The sequence below is a fragment of the Xyrauchen texanus genome, chromosome 49 (genome assembly GCF_025860055.1).
Source record: "Xyrauchen texanus isolate HMW12.3.18 chromosome 49, RBS_HiC_50CHRs, whole genome shotgun sequence".
Taxonomy (NCBI): domain Eukaryota; kingdom Metazoa; phylum Chordata; class Actinopteri; order Cypriniformes; family Catostomidae; genus Xyrauchen; species Xyrauchen texanus.
In genome coordinates, this window is record NC_068324.1 from 690,329 (window position 1) to 713,659 (window position 23,331).

The 23,331-nt window shown below is 42.4% G+C and overlaps 1 protein-coding gene across 3 annotated transcripts in view; it reads right to left on the bottom strand.

Moving 5' to 3' along the window:
- Positions 1-2,788: 2,788 nt before the first annotated feature.
- Positions 2,789-23,331, bottom strand: part of LOC127640126 (cytolytic toxin-alpha-like) — a 36,249-nt gene continuing 15,706 nt past the window's right edge. Inside the window, exons 3-14 of one of the 3 annotated variants that reach the window (XM_052122532.1) lie at positions 20,005-21,680; positions 19,849-19,870; positions 10,465-10,558; positions 10,243-10,373; positions 10,085-10,155; positions 8,955-9,062; positions 5,227-5,316; positions 4,878-4,979; positions 4,481-4,612; positions 4,249-4,289; positions 4,099-4,142; positions 2,789-3,766 (exon numbers count right to left, since the gene is read on the bottom strand). In XM_052122532.1, coding sequence (XP_051978492.1) covers positions 4,100-4,142; positions 4,249-4,289; positions 4,481-4,612; positions 4,878-4,979; positions 5,227-5,316; positions 8,955-9,062; positions 10,085-10,155; positions 10,243-10,373; positions 10,465-10,558; positions 19,849-19,870; positions 20,005-21,680 — 2,510 coding nt within the window. In that variant the 3' untranslated portion in view covers positions 2,789-3,766; position 4,099. The other 2 variants (XM_052122531.1, XR_007970060.1) reach the window with 2 other exon arrangements.

A 23,331-nucleotide genomic window follows, 5' to 3' on the forward strand; every position in this document is an offset into this window, starting at 1 on the left:
TACAAATGGAGTAAACGAGAGTGACAACTAGCCCCAGTTTCTCCTACATTACAATGCAAATGCAAACTTTATTGTGATAAGTGTAGAACATCTTTAAGTATTGATTCTTCATATGATTACACTAAAAATGAAAGATGATAGACAGATTTGAAGATGCTTTTCTTGTTTTGTCACAGGTGTCACAAGTAATTAAGACTTTTTAAAATGCAAGTGCCCCGAATACCTTCCTAAGTCCCTGATAATTGGTGCAAAAGTAGTCCATTTATAATCTACTCGTAACCCTTATATTGATCAGTTATTGATCAGTTTTTGAACAGTTGTTGTTGATCAGTTGTTGAACAGTTGTTGATCAGTTATTGATCAGCTGTTGAACAGTTATTGATCAGTTGTTGATCAGTTATTGATCAGTTGTTGATCAGTTGTTGTTCAGTTGTTGATCAGTTGTTGATCAGTTGTTGATCAGTTATTGATCAGTTGTTGATCAGTTGTTGATCAGTTGTTGATCAGTTATTGATCAGTTGTTGATCAGTTATTGATCAGTTGTTGATCAGTTGTTGATCAGTTATTGATCAGTTGTTGTTCAGTTATTGATCAGTTGTTGTTCAGTTATTGAGCAGTTGTTGATCAATTGTTGAACAGTTGTTGAACAGTTGTTGAACAGTTATTGATCAGTTGTTGAGCAGTTGTTGAACAGTTGTTGAACAGTTGTTGATCAGTTGTTGATCAGTTGTTGATCAGTTATTGATCAGTTGTTGATCAGTTATTGATCAGTTGTTGTTCAGTTATTGAGCAGTTGTTGATCAGTTGTTGAACAGTTGTTGAACAGTTATTGATCAGTTATTGAGCAGTTGTTGAACAGTTGTTGATCAGTTGTTGATCAGTTATTGATCAGTTGTTAAACAGTTGTTGAACAGTTGTTGATCAGTTGTTGATCAGTTGTTGAACAGTTGTTGATCAGTTGTTGATCAGTTGTTGATCAGTTGTTGAACAGTTGTTGATCAGTTGTTGAACAGTTATTGATCAGTTGTTGAACAGTTGTTGATCAGTTGTTGATCAGTTGTTGAACAGTTGTTGAACAGTTGTTTATCAGTTGTTGATCAGTTGTTGATCAGTTGTTGAACAGTTGTTGATCAGTTGTTGTTCAGTTGTTGATCAGTTATTGATCAGTTGTTGAACAGTTATTGATCAGTTGTTGTTCAGTTCTTGATCATTTGTTGATCAGTTATTGATCAGTTGTTGAACAGTTGTTGAACAGTTGTGGATCAATTGTTGATCGGTTGTTGATCAGTTATTGATCGGTTGTTGATCAGTTGTTGATCAGTTGTTGATCAGTTATTGATCAGTTGTTGAACAGTTACTGATCAGTTGTTGATCAGTTGTTGAACAGTTGTTGATCAGTTGTTGATCAGTTGTTGATCAGTTGTTGATCAGTTGTTGAACAGTTGTTGAACAGTTATTGATCGGTTGTTGATCAGTTGTTGATCAGTTATTGATCGGTTGTTGATCAGTTGTTGAACAGTTACTGATCAGTTGTTGAACAGTTGTTGATCAGTTGTTGATCAGTTGTTGATCAGTTGTTGAACAGTTGTTGAACAGTTATTGATCGGTTGTTGATCGGTTGTTGATCAGTTATTGATCGGTTGTTGATCAGTTGTTGATCATTTGTTGATCAGTTATTGATCAGTTGTTGAACAGTTACTGATCAGTTGTTGATCAGTTGTTGATCAGTTGTTGAACAGTTGTTGATCAGTTGTTGATCAGTTGTTGAACAGTTGTTGATCAGTTGTTGATCAGTTGTTGAACAGTTGTTGAACAGTTATTGATCGGTTGTTGATCAGTTGTTGATCAGTTATTGATCGGTTGTTGATCAGTTGTTGAACAGTTACTGATCAGTTGTTGATCAGTTGTTGATCAGTTGTTGATCAGTTGTTGATCAGTTGTTGAACAGTTGTTGAACAGTTATTGATCGGTTGTTGATCGGTTGTTGATCAGTTATTGATCGGTTGTTGATCAGTTGTTGATCATTTGTTGATCAGTTATTGATCAGTTGTTGAACAGTTACTGATCAGTTGTTGATCAGTTGTTGATCAGTTGTTGATCAGTTGTTGAACAGTTGTTGAACAGTTGTTGAACAGTTGTTGTTCAGTTGTTGTTCAGTTGTTGATCAGTTGTTGATCAGTTGTTGATCAGTTATAATATACTGTGTTCAAAAATATACATAGTAAAGAAAATCTGCATTTAAATTAAAATATAAATTAAACTCGAGCTTATTTGAGGTTTGCAGAGAAATAAAATGTTTTGAATATATTCTGGACAGATAGTCCATCCCATAACAGCAAAAACCATCTTAAAGGGTCCGTGTAACACTTCACATTTCAGTTTTCAGACAATATCAATCCAAATGCAAAAATAGGAAAAATCATTTTTTCTGATTCTTAATGTGATTTTTTCCCTCCTTTTCTTCAGTGTTACTTTTTCTAAATTGTGACTTCAGACTTATTACGTTTTATAATTTTACAATTGTGTGTCTTGTAATTTGTGCTGTGGGCTGTCCCATTAGCACTGGGGTGTGGGTTGAATTCATTCGTTTTTTGTTTCAAAAGTTATAGGCAAAAAACTAATAACGGCTTGTTTTTGATGATTCTTTTGTTAAAAAAATCAAAGAGTTGAACTCTACACAACTCTACAGATGGATTCACCTTATCATTAATTCAGAACTTTAACATTCTTGTAATGTGATAATAATTATAATGTGACAACTCCAAAACCTCCAGACAGTGAGGACTCATTTACATATTGTGTATGTGTTTATTTAATCAGGGACAATACACAAGAATTAACATCATGTCATGATCATCAGGCTCATTTTTATCTGCCGTTCTTGAGCAGGTTGATGTTTAAATAAAGTAAAAACCATGTTAATAATTTTGATTTGTGGTACATTACTTGGAACAATAACAACTATAAACTAGTCTCCCTCTCTCTCTCTCTCTCTCTCTCTCTCCCAATCCCTCTCTCTCTCTCTCTCTCTCTCTCCCAATCCCTCTCTCTCTCTCTCTCTCTCTCTCTCCCAATTCCTCTCTCTCTCTCTCTCTCTCTCTCTCTCTCTCCCTCTCGCTCTCTCTCTCTCTCTCTCTCTCTCTCTCTCTCCCTCTCTCTCTCTCTCTCTCTCTCTGTGTATCCGGATCTGGAGCCTCATAAAATCATAAAGTAATTTTATATATTTGGTCACACACGTGTATTTCGTTTCTCACGGGAACATTGGACACATAAGACATCAATCATGAATATAATGACAGTAATACAGTGATGATATAAAACTGAGTACATAAATGTGAATATATGAATATGATTGAATAGCTTCTGATTATAGTTGATTTCAAGCATAATATCAATAAGTAAAAATATAAAATATAGAAGAAACTTTCGCCACATGCATCACTTATGGACATTCATGAGCAGGTTAATGTTTAAAAAAAATACTAATAAAAAGAAAATACAGAGGAATAAAAATTACCATAAGAAAAAGCAAAACACACAAAATAAATGAAAAAACTAAAAACCATGTTAATAATTTGGATTAGTTATGTTCTACAGAAACACTGTTCCAGTCATGGTTTGCTAAACATCTCATTTTGTGTTCCACAGATCAAAGACGGTCATAAAGGTTGAGAACAACATGAGGGTGAGTAATTGATGACATCATTTCCTTTTTTCTTTCAGGACTCTTTGTCCGTGTTTCTCACATTACACGTGATGTTCAGACCTGCAGACAATAACAATAACAGCAATAACGGGGATTTGTGATCATGGGACTTTAGCAATTCTAACATGATCAACATTGATTTATAATTAATGACACAAACTACAGAATAAAACAGAAGAATCTCTTCCTTTCATCTGCTGTACTTCAATGGGCTGTTTTAGACTAAATTAAAAGCACAAAGTCTCAATATTAATATTCAAAGTTAAAAGCATCTGTAGTAAATGTGTTTGTGAAACTGATCCTCAACTGAACATATTTGCCTCGTTCTAAACAAATACAAATAATCCCAAGAACTGAAACTCTTCATTTGTATCAAATACATTCATACTCACTTTATTCAATGCGTCTGTACATGAGTATTAATGCAGCTGAAGACCTGAGAAGAAAACGGCACTTTACACAACAATGAAGTTTAAGATGATCTCATAATATCTAATAATATTGTGCACAAAATCACAAATACAGTTTAACTGTACCTGTGACTGAAGCCCTCGTTTCTTTGTGAAAGCACGTCGAGAGGACTCTGTCAAGAAAACATTTCCAAAAATATAAAATATCTAACTATATCTATACATCATATATTACATCTTTATTAAATCATATATTGCATGTGTTCCTCTCATACTTACAAATCAACACACTCAATGTATAAATAAAGATATTTATGAATATATGTATAAATACTGTATATGTATAATTTCTATATATTTATACCTCAGACACGTGGCTTTCATTAAATCGATGCCATTGTTGATTTGTGCATTTGATGTCTGCATTATAATATCCAGAATCTATTGTTCCATAATGATTTATTATGGCATAGAGTTCATACTCATCAGAGGAAACCTGTAATGAAGGAGGAATCACTTTTATTATGTCAATTATACATTAATATTATACAGATTTACCTTCATAACTCACCAATCAGATCTGTTTTATTGTATGCATCAACTTTATTAAAATCACTGACTGACAAATATCAAACACACAAAAAAGACTTTTATTATGTGAAATGAGCTGGAAAATACAAACAAGAATAATCGGAGAAAATGTCATAAATATATAAATATATATCCCTCACTGCAACACACTTCATTTATCATTGAATCACCTTGATCTGTGGACGAATGATCACCTCATCAGAATTTCTTTCCTCTCTTAATCTCTTCAAACATAGAATCAGTATTTTTGGAAACTGGATCATGTTTGTCGTCTAATGAGAGAATAATAGTTTAATAATATATTCATAAATCACTGAGATTACAAGAAATGTGTTAAAACATCAGACAGGAAGAAACACACTATCATTTGTACAGTATGTTTGCATTAATAACAGTATAATTACTCTATATGAGGATATATTTATTACATTTATATATTGAATTTCAAAGGTTAAACATTCAACACCAATAAAATCAGTTTAACAGAAAATAGATGTTATTTATTGAAAAGATACTTGCCGTTTCTATGTTTGTAGTGTTTTTGCAATGATCACAGAAACTCTGTGAGGAATCTGTCATTTGACGAATATATTCCTGTAAAGTATTTTCCTAATGATCAGTGGAGAAAATAACAATAAATTAAACTGTTTTATAATCTGAGAAACAAGATCAAGCATGAAATTAAAGTTGCTTTGGTGGAAAATGTTTTTGTCTGATATTCAGTTCCTCTTAAATCACCAGAAATATAAAAATATATTTTTACTCTTTAATTTCACATGGTTAAATTAATTAATTCAGATGAATGAAAAATGAATAATATATCATGTTTATTTAGTAAATGTCTCAGTTACTGTCGTAGCCTCTGTTCCGTGATGGAGGGAACCAGACATTGTGTAGATGTAGTGACACTAGGGGTCGCTCTTGAGAGCCCTGACCACCTCCCAAGTGTTTGAGAAAAGGCCAACTAGAATTAGCTAGTAGAATTTGCATGGCACTCCCACGCACATACGGGTATCAATAGAGATGACTTGCATTGTACTCGCTCAGGCTTTTTACAGAGGAGCCGAGACAAGGTCCCGGCTGTTTCAGTGACTGGTACAGCGTGTGGTAAGAGGGACACAACGTCTCGTTCCCTACATCAGGGAATGGAGGTTACGACAGTTACCGAGACATTCCCCTTCTGTCACTCACTTGACATTGTGTCGATGAAGTGACACTAGAGGTCCCTATACAAAACGCCACAACAGCTGAATCATGTTACGTGAACTGCCGATGCAGGTGCTACCAGCGGCCTTTTCTCTCTATGTTTTCTCTACACAGTGTTAGATTTAGCTGGGGCCATGTAATGCTATGACATGCACAGGGGAAGGTGTTCTTTCCCTTTCCTATTCTTTCAGGGGGAAAAGACCTCGGAGACCACATCATACCCTGAAGGGTTAACATGTGGAAGATACATCACATGGGCTCACAGCCACACATGGATGAGGAACGGTGGTATGTCCTACCTTGAAGGAGAGGAGCTTTACAAACACAATGATTGGGGCAGAGAGAGTTCTGCCCAAGGAAGACGCAGGTCTGCCTGTTAGGGAGACCGTACTGCTGAAAATACGTCACAGGGGGTTACCGAAGTAACCGGCACCTGTGGAGCACCTACACCAGTACAGGGCAAGTTAGCACACGTACTGGGTCCGACGTGTTCTAAGGAGGAAGAGTATCCAGGGTTCATTGTCTGTGAACATGCATGGGAGATGCTCTTGGAGGGGAAAGGCACCATATGCAAAAAATACACCCGGCCAGCTATCCCGAGTTACCAAACTTACCTGTTCAGACCTGACAAAGCATGGGACAAAACTGACTCAACCTGGAGATTGCAAAATCTTGCTAAGGTATTGGGTGTTGCTCAGCCTGCTGCTCTGCAGATGTCTGCTAGAGAGGTGCCGTTGGCCAGTGCCCACGAGGATGCCACACTCCTAGTAGAGTGTGCTCGAATACCCATAAGGGTGGGCACGGCCTGGACTAAATGCGTAGAGCTTGCATTGGACACAGCAACTGGGGCTGCCTCCTCCCAGGGCAGTGCTTGCAGGCTCACCACCTGATCCCTAAAAGGTGTCGTGGGAACCTTGGGCACATAGCCCGGTCAGGGTCTCTAGATCACTTGAGAGTCCTCCGGACCGAACTCCAGTCACATTTTCCTGAGACAGAACGCTTGCAGGTCCCCGACCCTCTTGATGGAAGTGAGTGCGGTCAGGGGGGTGGTCTTTAGTGAGACAGCCTTTAGCTCGACTGACTCGAGGGGCTCAAACAGGGCTCTACGAAGGCCTAGAAGGACCACAGAGAGGTCCCACGAGGGAAAGAGACGTGGTCTAGGGGGTTCAACCTCTTCACGCCTCTCAGTAACCTGATGATCAAGTCGTGCTTCCCAGGAGACTTACCTTCTACTGCGTCATGGTGAGCGGCTATAGCCTGTACACCTTCAAAGTGGAGAGGGACAGCCACCCCTCCAACTTTTCCTGCAAAAAGGAAAGCTCTGACCTGACTGCGCACCTTTGAGGGTCTTCACTTCGAGAAGAACACTAATTCGTGAACACGCCACTTGAGGGCATAGAGCTGCCTTGTGGAGGGAGCTCTGTCCTGAGTGATCGTGTTAACTACCGCTGGCAGAAGACAACTTAGGTCTTCTGCATCCCATCCAGGGACCAGACATGGAGATTCCAGAGGCCCGGGATTGGCGGCCCGACCTAAGGTACCAATCGTCCAGCCATGAGTGTTCAGGGGTGGGTGGAGGGTTTCCAGTCCATCCAGACACTGGCAACGGCCTGGGCAAGCATGGCGGTCAGATCCACATCAGCCTCAGACAGACAGCTGAGTCCTCTGCATCCAACATTGAAACCTCATCCGCGTCATGAGCTCTGAAAGAGACATTGAACGGGGAATGAACAGTCCGTGGGGGATTATCCAGCGGAACTGAACCCATTGAAGACCCCAACTCACCTTCAGCGCCAGACGGGCTGGCCTCGTACCTTTTGGTAGAAGGACCGGCGCGGGGGGCAGCTGAAGTAGCTTTCCCCCGAAAGAAGGAAAACTGCAACGAGAACATGAACCATCCACGAAAGCTTCCTCAACGTGATTTCAGCACAGACATGTAAGGCAGCGATCATGACCGTCAGAGGTGGGGAGGTAACGACCGCATCCAGAAACTATACAGAGACAGAAGGGCATCTTGAAAAAGATGCGTCTTAAAGATGTTCAACGTCACTGTATTTAGAAAATATACTCTTAGCGCTGTTGAAGCACCCAGGGAGATAGTCTGCACTGGCATGCAGATGGAGAGAAAGCCGCTGGAACGCACCGTATATCCAACAGCAGTTTGCTTTGGTATTTGGATGATCAGATCGGCAGTAGAATCAGCTTACTGACAAAACCGCTAGGTTCCAAAGAAAAAGTCTGAATGAGTACAATGCAAGCCACCTCTATTTATACCCATATGTCTGGGGGAGTGGAATGCAAATTCTACTTACCAATTCGCATTGGCCTTTTCTCAAAAACTTGGGAGATGGTCAGGGCTCTTAAGAGTGACCCCTAGTGTCACTACATTGACAAAACATTGAGTGAGTGACAGAATATTATTTATTACATGGGTCTCTGGAATACTCTATTCTGATTGGTCAATGGCGCCATCTAGTGTTCTGATATTTCTGAGAAACAACCGCACGTTCACGTATCAGACCCCTCATCCGGATTCTGCGAGCCTTCTTTCCTGCTTCTCGTATCACTGTGTGATCTCACAAATTAATATTAAACTTTCATGTTCATTTATTTACTTGTTTAGCATCTAGTCTTGTAATAGACTGGATAATGAGCAGTTAGACGGTCATTTTCACAAAATAAACACCAACAGAACTCCAACAAAAATCAGAGGTGGATTTCAGCTGTTTATTTATTACTTTTCACATAATTACATAATTTCAATGCAAATTAATATTGAATCTCCATGTATTTTTATTTATTTGGTTAACAGCTGTGTAACAATGCTAATCCTGATCACCCTGTCTGGGTTTCCTTTGCAATAACAACCGGCTGACTGTAAATGATCCCTATCTGATCTTCAATGCACATCTTTGACTGATGTAATTATAATGAATATACAGGTATTATTCTGTATGTCTAATATCTGACCCATGAATGAACGCTGCTGAGAATATGTAGAAATGATTATAGAAATGAACTAAACTGAAAGATTTACTCACCAAATCCTGAGAGTGTTGTGGGTCTAGTGAGATGAAATTAAATCTTTCTTTATATGTTTCAGTTCTGTTGCATTTCAGACATTTAGCAGTTATCTCATATTTAAAAATCTAGAAAGTGACAAGAAACATTAATGATTAATTATTTAACATTTAATTAACATTAAAGGCTTCATTAATGATTCACAGATATTTCAGTTTTAATTGCAGAGTTCATAAAACTTTCCTATTATAGTCATAATCAACATTTAAAATATATTGCAGAGATTCATTTACACACATTATTGAACTTTAACCCCATTAATGATGTGGAAAACTGACAATGAACAATTCATTTAAGCATTTATTAATTTAATTGTTAGTTCATGTTGATGATGATCCATTATTCATTTATAACATATACACGTTTTAATATTAATTAATGTATGTATATTTATAAATAAACAATTAACCAAGACTACTAAAAATAAATTACCACAAGTGTGACTTTCTGACATAAAAAATAAATTACAAAATTAAATCTGGTTAAACATTAAAACAAAGTAATAAAAATGACAGAAAATTGTATTTATGGTATTTCATATTGTAAAAATAACTTGAGCTGCATTAGCTGATGTAATGAATGTTTATTGATCACGTGGAGTGACAAGAAAACAATGATGATCCTACTGTTGCTATAGTAACAAACTCCATGACATCAAGTAAAAATACAAGCTCTTATCTCAGTTTTTATGATATATGCTTTAATAAACATTTCACTCAATCTTAAAAACAGATGAAACTTTATGATGTACAGTATATTATCAGCTGTGTGACACTTGACAGTGAAAATACAACAGAATAAGGAAGATGAAACTAATCAAATCAATATGAGCCGATTATTAAACTGTGAGTGCTGCAGTTGAATTCAATAAATCTCAGGTTGTTTTTAAGAGGACTCAAGTGTAACTCTCTCTTCAACAGTATTTCTATTGGCAGTAGAGCATTAATAAAACATGATTTCATTTTGGGCAAAAGGAATCACTTAAGAAAAAATACAAATCGTAATTTTCATCACATCGCAGCTGAAATCACAATTACTTATTTTTTTTAAATAATCACAATTAGATTTTTGTCCAAATCATTCAGCTTACCTCAGACAATTCATTCTTCGAGAGTATCCAATATAGACAATGTTTTGAGTAATTCAAACGTATATTTCCATCTATGGGAAACAACATAAAACAAAACGTTTTATAATAATAATAATTAGCTGCTGGAAAACTTGGAGAAAGGTTTTTATGTGACAAACCTATCTCATGATGAAACATCTCTTTGATGTGAGTTGTTGAGACCGGACCTCGTTCTGTATCTAGTTTACTGAACAATGTCTTCAACTCTTCAATGAGGATACTTCCAGTGTCATCATCTCTTATTTCCACTCTAAACAACACATCAAACGATTCATTTAATAGACATTATTTGATGTTGTCACAACAATGTGGACTGTAATCAGTGAAAGTAATTTCTTTACGTCTCCAAGTGTTCCCTGAATTCCTTTGTCATGTAGAGAGTTTGCAGAACTGAATTTAGGGAGCTGCTTTCTCCATCTATCAGTCCAGAGTATCCTAAAAGATAAATTATTATTATTATATGATTCAATCACCTGTGTGATGTCATGAGCTTTTATTTATAGTTTCTGTTCAGTTATTTTTACCTCTGAGCCTCTTTATTTTCCCCTTCTGTCTATCTGTATCGGAATTCGGATAGAAAATATGTGGGCGGGGCTTAAACCGGAAGTGCATCAAAACTAAATGAAACGCCCATATTTAAGTGTTACTCTTACATTTATAGTTTCTATTTCTAAAATATGCCTTTTCGTTATAATAGCCTAATTATTGTCATTAATATTATACAATTATTATTTAAAAAATATATAATTTCATTCTTTTTTTTCTGACCAGATGAAGCTGAATTTATTGGCTACATTAACTGTGGAATATTTTGTGGTTTCTCCTGATATTTCTGATATTAATATCTGCGTGAAACAGTATTTTCATTTGTCTGTTCATGTATAACTGTAACCCGCACAAGAAGAGACAGTCACAATGTAAAAGAAAACTGCTTTTATTACAGAGCAGGCAAAAGTACAAAAGGGCAAATCCAGAGAAGAGTAGTCGTGGGGAGCGAAAAGGTCGAAGCCGGGGAATCAGAATATGGCAAAGGGGCAAATCTACAGAAGAGTGGTCAAGGGAAGCGTGAAGGTCGAGCCGGGAATCAGAATAAGTATTTCAAATAAGACAAGCTGAGTTGAATAGACAGGGGAAGCTAGGGGAACACTAGAGCTGGCAAAGCAAAGGGGTAAACTAAACAATAACCAACAAGTGTGAAACGAAAGGGCAGCGTATATATAGGGAAAACGAACAGTGCAGGTGAAACTAATAATCTAGTGATGGGAGCGAAGTGCGGTGAAACTAATACTCTGGTGATTGGGAGCGGCGTGAGAGCCAGAGGGGCGGGGTGAACTTGAGGATCAGAGTTCGTTACAGTACTCCCCTCTGCTACGGACGGCTCCGGACGGCCGTCCGGTTGCGAGGAGCGCGACCTCTGGGAAGTGGTGCTGGAGGCGATCGGGATGCTGGCGATGGTAATCTAGCTTGAGAGCTTGGTCCAGGACATCCCTTGACCGTACCCACGACTGTTCCTCAGGTCCGTAGCCCTCCCAGTCTACCAGATACTGCAACTCGCCACCCCGACGTCGGGAGTCTAGCAAGGCCCGGACCGTATAGGCAGGTTGACCTCCGACATCGAGTGGTGGAGGGGGTGTTTGGGCTGCCGTAGGCGGGAACATGGGGCTATAGAATACTGGCTTTAAAAGGGAAACATGAAACACTGGACAAATTTTTGTAGCGGGGTGGCAAAAGCAATTTATAAGTGACTGGGTTAACTCTTTTAACAATTTTAAAAGGGCCGACATACTTAGGGCTGAGCTTCTTAGACGGGAGACGGAGACGGATGTCTTGGGTCGAGAGCCAAACCCTTTGGCCCGGATGGAAAAGGGGGGCAGGACGGCGTCGGCGGTCTGCCTTAGACTTCTGGGTCTGGGTGGAGCGTTGTATCCGGTCATGGGTGGCTCTCCAGACCTGGGCACACCTCCGGGCCCAGGCATCCACCGCCGGAACGTCGCTGGGATCAGCTTCCCACGGGAAAAGGGGTGGTTGGTAGCCCAGGACGCATTGGAAAGGGGTAAGACGAGTCGAAGAGCTGACCAGGCTGTTCTGGGCGTATTCGCCCAGGGAGGTAGGTGTGCCAGCTGCCTTGGTTCTGGGCGCAGTAGGCTCTCAGGTATCTGCCAATTTCTTGGTTGAGGCGCTCGGTCTGACCATTGGTCTGGGGGTGGTATCCCGAGGAGAAGTTGAGTTGGATACCCAGTCTGTCACTGAAGGCTCGCCAGAAGCGAGACGTGAATTGGGTACCCCGATCTGAAGTGATCTCCTCGGGAATACCGAAGTTTCTGAAGATGTGGTTAATCATGTGGTCGGCCAGTTGTGTAGCGTTGGGTAAACCGGGTAGGGGAATCAGGCGGCACATCTTGGAGAATCGGTCTATTACAACTAGGATCTCGGTCCGACCGTCGGAGGGGGGCAAGTCGGTAATGAAATCCATGGCGATGTGGGACCACGGTCGGTCAGGTATAGGTAACGGTTGGAGGAGTCCTGCGGGAAGGTGACGAGGCGTTTTGGACTGGGCACAGACTGGACACAAGAGGACATAGTCGTGGATGTCGTCCTTGAGTGAGGGCCACCAAAATCTCCTAGCGAGTAGTTCGGTAGAATGGGTAATCCCCGGGTGGCCAGAACAAAGGGAAGTGTGAACCCACTGCATCAGCTGAGGGTGAATAATGGTGGGTACATACATCTTGTTGGGGGGGTTTGAGGAGGCGGGGGCTCGTCGCCTTGAGCCTGCAGGATGGCCTCCGTCAGTTCCCACCTAACGGGTGCGACGACGCACGACGTGGGGAGAATTGTCTCCGACCCCGGGGGTTCCGAGCCATGGTTGAAGAGATGAGAGAGGGTGTCAGCCTTGATGTTCTGGGAGCCTGGGCGAAAAGTAACAGAAAAGTTAAAACGGGTGAAGAACATCGCCCACCTGGCTTGTCGAGGGTTCAACCTCTTGGCTGAGCGAAGGTACTCCAGGTTCTTATGGTCGGTGAAAACGACGAAAGGGAACCTAGAGCCCTCCAACCAATGGCGCCATTCCTCCAGGGCTAGCTTGATGGCCAGCAGCTCTCTATTCCCGACGTCGTAGTTCTGTTCGGGGGAGGATAGTTTATGGGAGTAGAAAGCACAAGGGTACAGCTTAGTGGGAGTCCCGTGTGGTTGGGAGAGTACAGCTCCCACCCCTACCTCTGAGGCGTCCACCTCTACCATGAACGGGAGAGTGGGATCGGGTTGTTGGAGAACTGGGGAGGTCGTAAAGGCCTCCTTTAGGGCCTGGAAGGCCTGCTGGTTGGGTGCGTTCCAAGTGAGGAACTTCGGGTTGCCTCGTGTCAGAGACGTGAGAGGTGCGGCGATCTTACCAAAGTCTCTGATAAAACGTCTGTAATAGTTGGCGAAACCCAGGAACCGTTGGAGCTCCTTGAGCGTCCTAGGCTCAGGCCAGGACAAGACTGCGGCAACCTTGTCGGTCTCCATCTCCATAGTTCCGCAGACAGGACATAGCCCAAGAAGGAGACGGAGGGACGGTGAAAGGCACACTTCTCTGCCTTTACTGAACAGGTTGTGTTCTCAGCAGTCTCTGTAACACTCTCGAGACGTGAACGGTGTGTTCAGAGAGTGTGGAGGAGTAGATTAAAAGGTCGCCTATGTAGACGACGAGGAAGAGGTCTAGCATGTCCCGGAAGATGTCGCTCATAAACGACTGGAACACCGAGGGGAGTTGGCGAGGCCGCACGGCATCACCAAGTACTCGTAGTGCCCCTGGTGGTGATGAACGCAGTCTTCCACTCGTCTCCCTTAGCGGATGCGTACAAGGTTGTTCAGCTCCTGAGGTCAAGCTTCGTGAAGATCTTAGCCTTACTGACCTGCTCGAGGGACGGCTGGATGAGAGGCAGGGGGTAGGCGAACTTCACCGTTGCCTTATTTAAGGCTCGGTAATCGATGCAGGGGCGAAGCCCACCGTCCTTCTTGCCCACGAAAAAGAAGCCGGACGCCACCGGGGAGGTGGATGGCCGAATTATGCCCAGACTGAGCGCCTCGTCGATATAGTCCTCCATGGCTTTGGTTTCGGGTAGCGTTAAGGGGTACACCCTGCTCTTAGGGAGTGGGGAGCCCGGAAGGAGATCGATGGCGCAGTCCACACTATGATGTGGGGGGAGACTAACCTGGGTCTTCTCGAACACATCAGCGTAGGAAGAGTACTCAGGAGGGATGGAGACCGGAGACTTCACTTCGGGGCTCTCTACGGAGGTGGAGATCACCGGAAGGGAAATACAATGGGACAAACAGTGGTCGGTCCAGCGCAACAGCTCCCCTGTGCGCCAGGAAATGTGGGGGTCGTGAAGCGCTAACCAGGGGTGGCCCAAAACCACTGGGTCTCTAGGTGACTGAACAATAAAAAACTGGATGAGCTCTGTGTGAAATAAGCCCACTTGGAGGGACAATGGCATGGTCCGAAAGGAAATAAAACCCGATCCGAGGGGTGCCTCATCCAGAGAATTAACCCTGAGAGGTGGCACGACCGGACTGAGTGGGATAGACAGTTTTTGGACCAAGCCATCGTCTAAAAAATTCCCCGCTGCCCCGGAATCAACTAGGGCTGGGGTAGAAAAGGAGACATTGTTAAAACTCAACACCACAGGGAGGCAGACTTGTTTCTGGGTAATGTTGAGAATGACTGACGTTCTCACCTGGCTTTGGAGAGGGAACGCTGGGGACAGGCCGGGCATGAGGTATCACGGTGGCCCGGGTGCCCAGTACAGGCAGAGGTTCTAGCGTCAAACGTCTAGTTCGTTCTGCAGGAGTTAGTGGAGCGCGACCAAGTTGCATGGGTTCGGATTTGGAAGAGCATTCGGAGTAATGAGTTTAGGCGAGTTGGGACCCGTTGAAAGCTCTTGGATGACAGAGGGGCTGCGAAAAGCACGGTCACGAAGCAGGTTATCTACTGTGATGGAGAGCTGAATATAGTTCTCCAGCGACAGCGACTCTCCTTGATATGCTAATTCCATCTGAAGCTGGTCGTTCAAACCCAGGCGGTAGACAGTCAACAAAGCGGGGTCGCTCCACCCGCTACCCGCGGCAAGGGTGCGGAAGTCAAGTGCGTAGGCTGCGGCTGTGCGTGACGCCTGTTTCAAAAACACGAGGCGGCTGCCCACATCCCTACCAGCTGCCGGGTGCAGTATTTCCTGTATCTGCTGTCTCTGAGCCGTGAGCGCTTGGTCGTGTTTCCCAACCGTAGATCCTTGGGCAGAAAGTGCCGTGCAAATCCGCTCTAGCGAGCTGCGGAAATCCTCCGTGGGTTCCATTGTGACTGTCTTCAGTATGGTTGGTTATTATGTAACCCGCACAAGAAGAGACAGTCACAATGTAAAAGAAAACTGCTTTTATTACAGAGCAGGCAAAAGTACAAAAGGGCAAATCCAGAGAAGAGTAGTCGTGGGGAGCGAAAAGGTCGAAGCCGGGGAATCAGAATATGGCAAAGGGGCAAATCTACAGAAGAGTGGTCAAGGGAAGCGTAAGGTCGAAGCCGGGGAATCAGAATAAGTATTTCGAATAAGACAAGCGAGTTGAATAGACAGGGGAAGCTAGGGGAACACTAGAGCTGGCAAAGCAAAGGGGTAAACTAAACAATAACCAACAAGTGTGAAACGAAAGGGCAGCGTATATATAGGGGAAAACGAACAGTGCAGGTGAAACTAATAATCTAGTGATGGGAGCGAGTGCGGGTGAAACTAATACTCTGGTGATTGGGAGCGAGCGTGAGAGCCAGAGGGGGCGGGGTGAACTTGAGGATCAGAGTTCGTTACAGTAACAACATTATTCTGGAGGCAGAAGGTGTCAAACAAAATATGAAATGTCAAACACACATTTTGCACTGAATAATAAATACAAATTCAAATATTAAAAGAATTAAAAATTAAATCAATACAGCGTACAAACAGGTAAAAGTCCCATAAGTCTAGCAGGAATTTTGACGACAGGAATCCATTATTTAGTTAATAATAATAATAATAATAATAATTATTATTTTTGTTACATTTATATAGCACCTTACCTGTCACGATTCCCCGTTGTCTGCTCAGTGTTTCTCCCCTGTCACCTGTCCCGAACTACACTTCCCATAATCCTAACATTACCAGAGTGCAAGAACACTTAACAATCTCCAGTTAAAACCAGTTTAAAGAAGAAGACAAAAGACAGAAAAGATTTTCAGTTTCTTTGTTTTACATAAGGAGGAATATTCCTAATAGATGAAAACTATATGAAGCATTTGAACTTTTTCAGAATAAAGTCTTAACCAGTTAATTACCCTAATCACAGATGGACGACATGCTTGCCCGGGCCGCCGTGAGCGTGGGGCTGGACTGGAGCCCTCCGTCCTCCCTACAGCCTTCACGGCTAGATGATTGGTTCCTCGGGCCAGGGAGCCGCTCACAGCCATGCCAGAGTTTGAGTTATTTGTCAGTACTAAAGCCTTGGGACGCATTTACTACAACTCCCCCTTACTGCGAAGCCCCACCAGGTATTTCGAAAACAATCGTCCCTTTAGTGCCCACCAGGTACATCGAAAACAATCGTCCCTTTAGTGCCCCTCATGCGGCGTTTGGACGCATGGCTTTCACTTCCTAACCTGTCTCGCTGGGTTGCCAGGACCATCCGACTCAGCTACGTGATTCAATTTACCAGGCGCCCACCCCCTTTTAGTGGTATCCGCTTGACTTCGGTGCACAGCGAAGGAGCCAGCAACCTCCGGGTGGAGATTGCGACCCTCCTACTCAAGGACGCGATAGAGCCTGTCCCTCCAGCTGAGATGAAGAAGGGTTTCTACAGCCCTTCATCGTACCCACAAAAGGTGGTGGGCCACGGCCAATAATGGACATGCAAGTTCTCAACCGGGCCTTGCACAAACTCCCGTTTAGAATGCTCACGCAGAAACACATTCTAACATGTGTTCGACATCAAAATTGGTTCGCAGCGATAGACCTAAAGGACGCATACTTCCACGTCTCTATCTTGCCTCAACACCGACCCTTCCTACGGTTCGCGTTCGACAGCCAGGCATATCAATACAAGGTCCTGCACTTCGGCCTGTCCCTGTCCCCTCGCATCTTCACGAAGGTCCCAGAGGCAGCCCTTGCCCCGCTCTGTGAAGTGGGCATCTGCATACTCAACTACCTCGATGACTGGCTCATCCTAGCCCACACTCGAGAGTTACTGTGCGCCCACAGGGACCAGGTACTCAGGCACCTCAGCCGTTTAGGGCTTCAGGTCAACTGGGAAAAGAGCAAGCTCACCCCGGTTCAGAGCATCTCTTTTCTCGGCAGGGAGTTAGACTCCGTATCAATGATAGTGCGCCTCATGTACGAGCACGCACAGTCTGTGCTGAAATGCCTATTCACTCTATCACTCTATTAAGACTAGGCACAGCGGTCTCTCTCTAACAATTATAGAGGCTCCTGGCGCATATGGCATCCTCCGGAGCAGTCGCACCGCTGGGGTTGATGCATATTAGACCGCTTCAGCACTGACTCCAGACTCAAGTCCTGAGATGGGCATGGCACCGCGGCACATACCATCAGGGGCGAAAATTTCATCAAAATGTTGGGGGAGACAATAAACATAACAATTCTCAAGAGCAATTTTTGAAAGGGACACCAAGGTTTTTTTTTTGTTGTTGCCCCGTTTGCATTTGTATTATTTTATTTCTTAAAAAATTATTTTAAGAATATATCATTATATTATTTACAATACACATATTTTAATGATATTTTAGGGGGGGACAACCCTCAGATAGGGGGTCCTGACCCCCCCGACCCCCCCCGCGATTTCCGCCTATGCATACCATGTGTTCATCACCCCCTCCTGCCGCCAGACTCTCAACACCTGGACAGACCTCTCTTTCTTGCGGACAGGAGTCCCCTTAGAGCAGGTGTCCCGGCACGTCGTGGTCACCACGGATGCTTCCGAACTGGGTTGGGGCGCCGTGTGCAACGGGCACTCATCCACCGGCTCCTGGACAGGGCCACGCTTAGGTTGGCACATCAAATGCCTAGAGTTGCTGGCTGTATTCCTTGCCCTGTGGACGTTTCTCCCGCTACTCCAGGGCAAGTATGTCACAACTCGACCGCCAACTCCTCCTTAGGAGCACCAGAATCCTCCCAGGCCATGCCTGTTCCCCTCTTGGGATCTATCCATGGTCCTTTCAGGCCTTCAGTGATCCCCCTTCGAGCCGCTAGAATCAGTCGAGCTCAGAGCTCTCTCCTTGAAGATGGCCCTCCTGATCATGATCGCTTCCATCAAGAGGGTTGGGGACCTGCAAGCGTTCTCTGTCAATGACACTTGCCTGGAGTTCGGTCCGGCAGATGCTCACGCCATCCTAAGACCTCGACCGGGCTACGTGCCCAAGGTTCCTATGACTCCCTTCAGAGACCAGGTAGTGAACCTGCAAGCGCTGCCCCAGGAGGAGGCAGACCCAGCTTTTCGTTTGTTTGCTCTCAATAAAGACTCCGTTTGTTTGCTGTCAAAAATAACACCCAGGTTTATCCACATAGGAACGTTTTTTTTTCCCCTGGAAGCAATGACAAGTTGCCATCTAAATTTACCCCACATGCCCTTTGACAATAAAGAATAAACTCTGACTTATCCTCGTTTAATTGGAGAAAGATGTTTGCCGACCAACAATTCACATCGGCCATGCATTTATACAGAGACTCAAAGAGGGGTCAAAGATTTTTCCTAATGGAAGCATGTAGAGAGAGAATAAAACAGGTCCCAAGATGGAGCCCTGAGGAACCCCACATGTTAAAGGAACAACTGATGAAGAACAGTTATCTAAACAGACTGAAATTGTTCTACCCTTCAGATATGTAGAGACCAAATCCAAGGCTAACCCCTGAATACCAACCTGGACTCTTGAGAATGTCATGATCGACCGAATCGAAAGGGGCACTACATTTCTTTTGAAATGATATTAGAAAAATAGCTTGATCTGGCTAATTTAACTGCTCTTTGAAATTTAATCAAACAGTCTCTCAAAATTTCATAGGACACTTGTAATTTATCTTTAAGCCGCTTTCACTCAGCCTTCCTGCACTCCTGCCTAAGAGCATGGGTATTACTATTCAACTAGGGCTGAGCCTTGACTTTTTTCTTCCTAATTTTTATGGAGCAACAATGTTTAAGATGCCAGAACATGACGAGTTGAACTGGGAGACCAACTCCTCAGGCCCATACCAGAAAATGGAGACTACAGCAGTGATTTCAGTGGAGAAACAATGCACAAACACCCAGGCAGGTGGCAGACTTGCATCAGCATGACTGGCGCAGCATGGGAAGGGAGACACCAGTCGACACTGGGGTCTTGTATCAAACAGTCAGTTACCTCCGTTTGAAAATGTAAAAGAGCCAAACGATCATAGACCAGAACAGAGCAAACCGTGTTAGCAATAATACCAATGATAAAGATAGAAACTAGAGTTATCATAGATAAGAAGGATAAGTCAGTCCTACAATGAAAAACACTTCTGCCCCTTTCTCTCCTTGATGAAGATTTACTCACAAGCCGATCATGAACGAGGTGTACCAGTTCAATCAGTTTGGTTTTAAAATTACATCTTTCACCAAAAGTTTTTCTGTTCGCATCCCTGCACAAAATAAAGGAATAAAACAATTGACGGGTAGGAAAACAAATTATGACTCACCCATAAATCGTCTGTTCCTTTCCTGAGAGAAATATTAGAATTAAAAAAGAAAATTATAACTAAGGTGATGGGTTAACTATTACTTGCCCAATATTTCTATTAAATCATTAATAAAATATATTTTTTGAGCTGATATTTAATGACTGATCATCATACCTCAGTGATGACTCTGATGACGTCAGATTCAATGGTGTAGTCGAGTTTCCCCACTGCTGCACACTTCATCTGGTACTCAGTTCCTGCTCTCAGATCAGTCACAGTCACTGTGTGTTGGTCATTCAGCACAGTTTGAGATGTCCAGTCTTTCTCATGCTTCATTTTGTACATTAATCTGAGCTCGACTGTATCAGGACTTGATGAAGACACCTTCAAAACCACATGGTCAGCTTTGACCTCTTCAGTGACTGGACAGGCTGGTTTTGATGGAGGACTAAAGCAAACAGCTTCATCACGTCCATTTTTATACAGAAGAATGCAGGAACCTGGAGTATCCTTCATTTCCTTTGATGAAACGATAAACTTAGCTGACTTACGATCTTTTGAGTCAATCAAGCTCTTGAATATCTTCAGGTTCTTCCTCATGGTGTTTCTGATGTCAGAAGTGAGCCAAGACTTTTGTTTCGAATCAGTTGAATCCTCATTTGTTGATGGACTCGGGTAGATCATTTGATTATGAAGAAGCTCATCTGACCAGTTTAATGATGTGAACGTGTAACTGACCAAATTTTTTACTTGTAGATCCATCAAGTTTTTTTCTAGGTTGTTTTCTACTTTTACTCCAGAATCGTTGAGTTGTCTGAGCAATGTTTTAATGACATCAGACTCTTTCTCTCTCTCTTCCAGCCATTGTTCAAGATAATGTCCTCTGAATGGAGATTCATCATGATGTTTCAGAAGATCGGTCAGAGCTGTGTCCGGTATCATGTCTCCACGGATGCTTGGCAACAGCGAGCCCAGTTTCTCCATGAGACTCAGCTTGTAGTTGGAACAGTTTTGCTTCATGTCTTGTATTTTATCATGAAAGGTTGTGAAGGCTTCAGCAGGTGAGTCTTTCAGAAGATCATTGCATTTCATCTCAGCTGTACTTAAACTCTCGTAAACTGATTCTGTTTTTGTGATTAGATTCATGGAGATTTCTTTTTGAAGTTTGACAGTTTTTGTGAGCAGTTTGTCCAAAGGAAAAAGCCAAACTGTCACTGGAACTTCTCTGTTTTCTCCCAGAAGTTTCGGAAGATCAGTGAAAACCTTCAAAGCATCTTCAAAAGAGGTCGGATTAGACGGTAACTGGAAGTCACCATAAAATGTGCAATTGAATTTTTTAACTGCATTCTTCTGAGCGTCATTCATCTTTAGATTTACACTTACACCTGGAGAAATGTTTGTTAGCTTCTCAAAGGCAACTTTTGCTTCTCCTTTTACTGTTGTTTTGTCCTCATCTGATGAAACTTCTCGATCAAACACAAAGCATGCATCTGCTCCATACAGCACAGCTGTCACCACATGTGTGGCCATGTCTTTATCAAGCGCCTGATGGTGGACTATATTTTCAGGTGCCAAATGATTCATGGTGAGTTCCTCAAACTTGCTGGTTGAATGATAACGTAAGGTGAGTCTCTGTTGATTGAAAGTCATCTTGGTGTCTTTGAGATATTTGGCTGATCCTGAAACACTGATGAGTCCTCCTAAAATACTCAAATTCAGAGAGCCACCAATGTTCATTAACTTAGATTTTTCCTTCATGGAGTCTGAAGCTGTGACTTTGAAATCTGTGTTAATTTGGGGACGAGTTTGTATACTCTTCTGCAGCTCTTCTTGATTCCACAATGTGATTCCTGTAATAGGGAAAACATTATTTATTTATTTTTTACTTTCAGCAGCTAACATATAAAAATTGAGTTTGCACAGTAATTATACAGATGTAGTTGTAATATAGAGATCATTAAAGACTATAAATAATTAAAATACACATCATCCTTCAGTAGTATCCATCAGGCCCGACTCCTGCCAGCTGCCTCCTATGACCATACTCTTTGAGTTGGAAAACTTTGAATTTGAAACCAACCAAAGGTCAGTCAGATACTTGGCAATGTTAGAGCATTTTTCCTCTCTCTCTTAACTTTTTTTTTTTTTTTGTCAGGTGGGAATTGTAAAAGAAAAGTGGGACAGAATCTTAGGGGAGCGTGACTTTTTGCCATTTTGCTTGACAAGTAAATAAATCACATTTTGAGAAAGTTTAGATAATTTTACTGGAAAGCAAGACAAAAATACTTGTCTCGAAATAAATTTTTTGCTGTTTGTAGAAGATTAACAACAGCCACATGTTCACTGCTAGAGACACCACCAGGTTTCTTTTGGGCACTAAAAGCCTATGCATTGCTCAAAAATATCTCTTATAGAGATCTCTGACTCTCTGGTTTACAGCAGCCGCTTCTTGAGTGTGTCGTTGCTTTTAGCCAATAACAAAAAATATAAAAATACTACATTTCTAGTGCTATTTTGTAATTGGTTGTGTGGTCTACAACCCACCCTCAATGTTTGCAACACACAATCTGCCCCCAAATTACTTTTAACCAATGCACAGATTGGAAAAACATTTAATAGTGTATTTAAAACCGTGTTTCCCAAATGTTTGATTGGGAGGGCAAGACTCACGTTTGGGCCATTTCTATATCTATCTGTATGTGGCAGGATAAGTGATTTTACCATCCTATTGGCCTGGTTGGAGTATGGTTTTGGCAGCCCAATGAGGTGGGAGCTACCATACCATTTAAGGACCCTTATTTTGACAGGTGTATACATGTCCTGGTGAGTCTGGCTTCCTCACTTCCTGGCATTTCCGTGTTGTTTCCATTCAGGTAGGTTGAGGTGTTCCTCACTGTTTAATGATGTGAACATCTTGAGGCTAAAAAATGCTGATTTACCATTTTTAATAGAGCGGCGCTGGTGGCGTGCGCGTTGTGGCGAGTTTGCGGCGGAGGTCGCTTTCAGGTATGTCTGGTATTTAAATTTTCTAGATCGCATATTGTGGAGGTATTTATTGCATTATGTTCACAGTAACAGCAGCCTTAGCAGGTGGGTGAATGATGGTCTGTACACTGAGCCTCAGGTTTTGTTGTGAACAATCATACAACTTTGCGTCTGGTGGTTACTCAACCAAATTGTAAGTACGCCTCTCCCTTTTTTCACATCAAGTTCGTTGGATGTAATTTAACTCTATCTATTTGTTAAGGTAAGCATGGGGAGTTGAACCTCTAACCCTAAAACAAATCGCTAGCCGAAGACTCTATATGTGACGCTACTGCTGTTTTGCTTATGGGCATTTTGTCTTTTATTTTGCTTCTTTAATTTTTCGTTTTTTTGTGTTGCTTACGGGCATTTTGTCTTTTGTTTTGCCTTTTTCATTTTGCTTACGGGCATCTTGTCTCTTTTGTGTTGCTTACGGGCATTTTATTCTGCTGTTTGCTCACCGGCAATTGTGTTGCT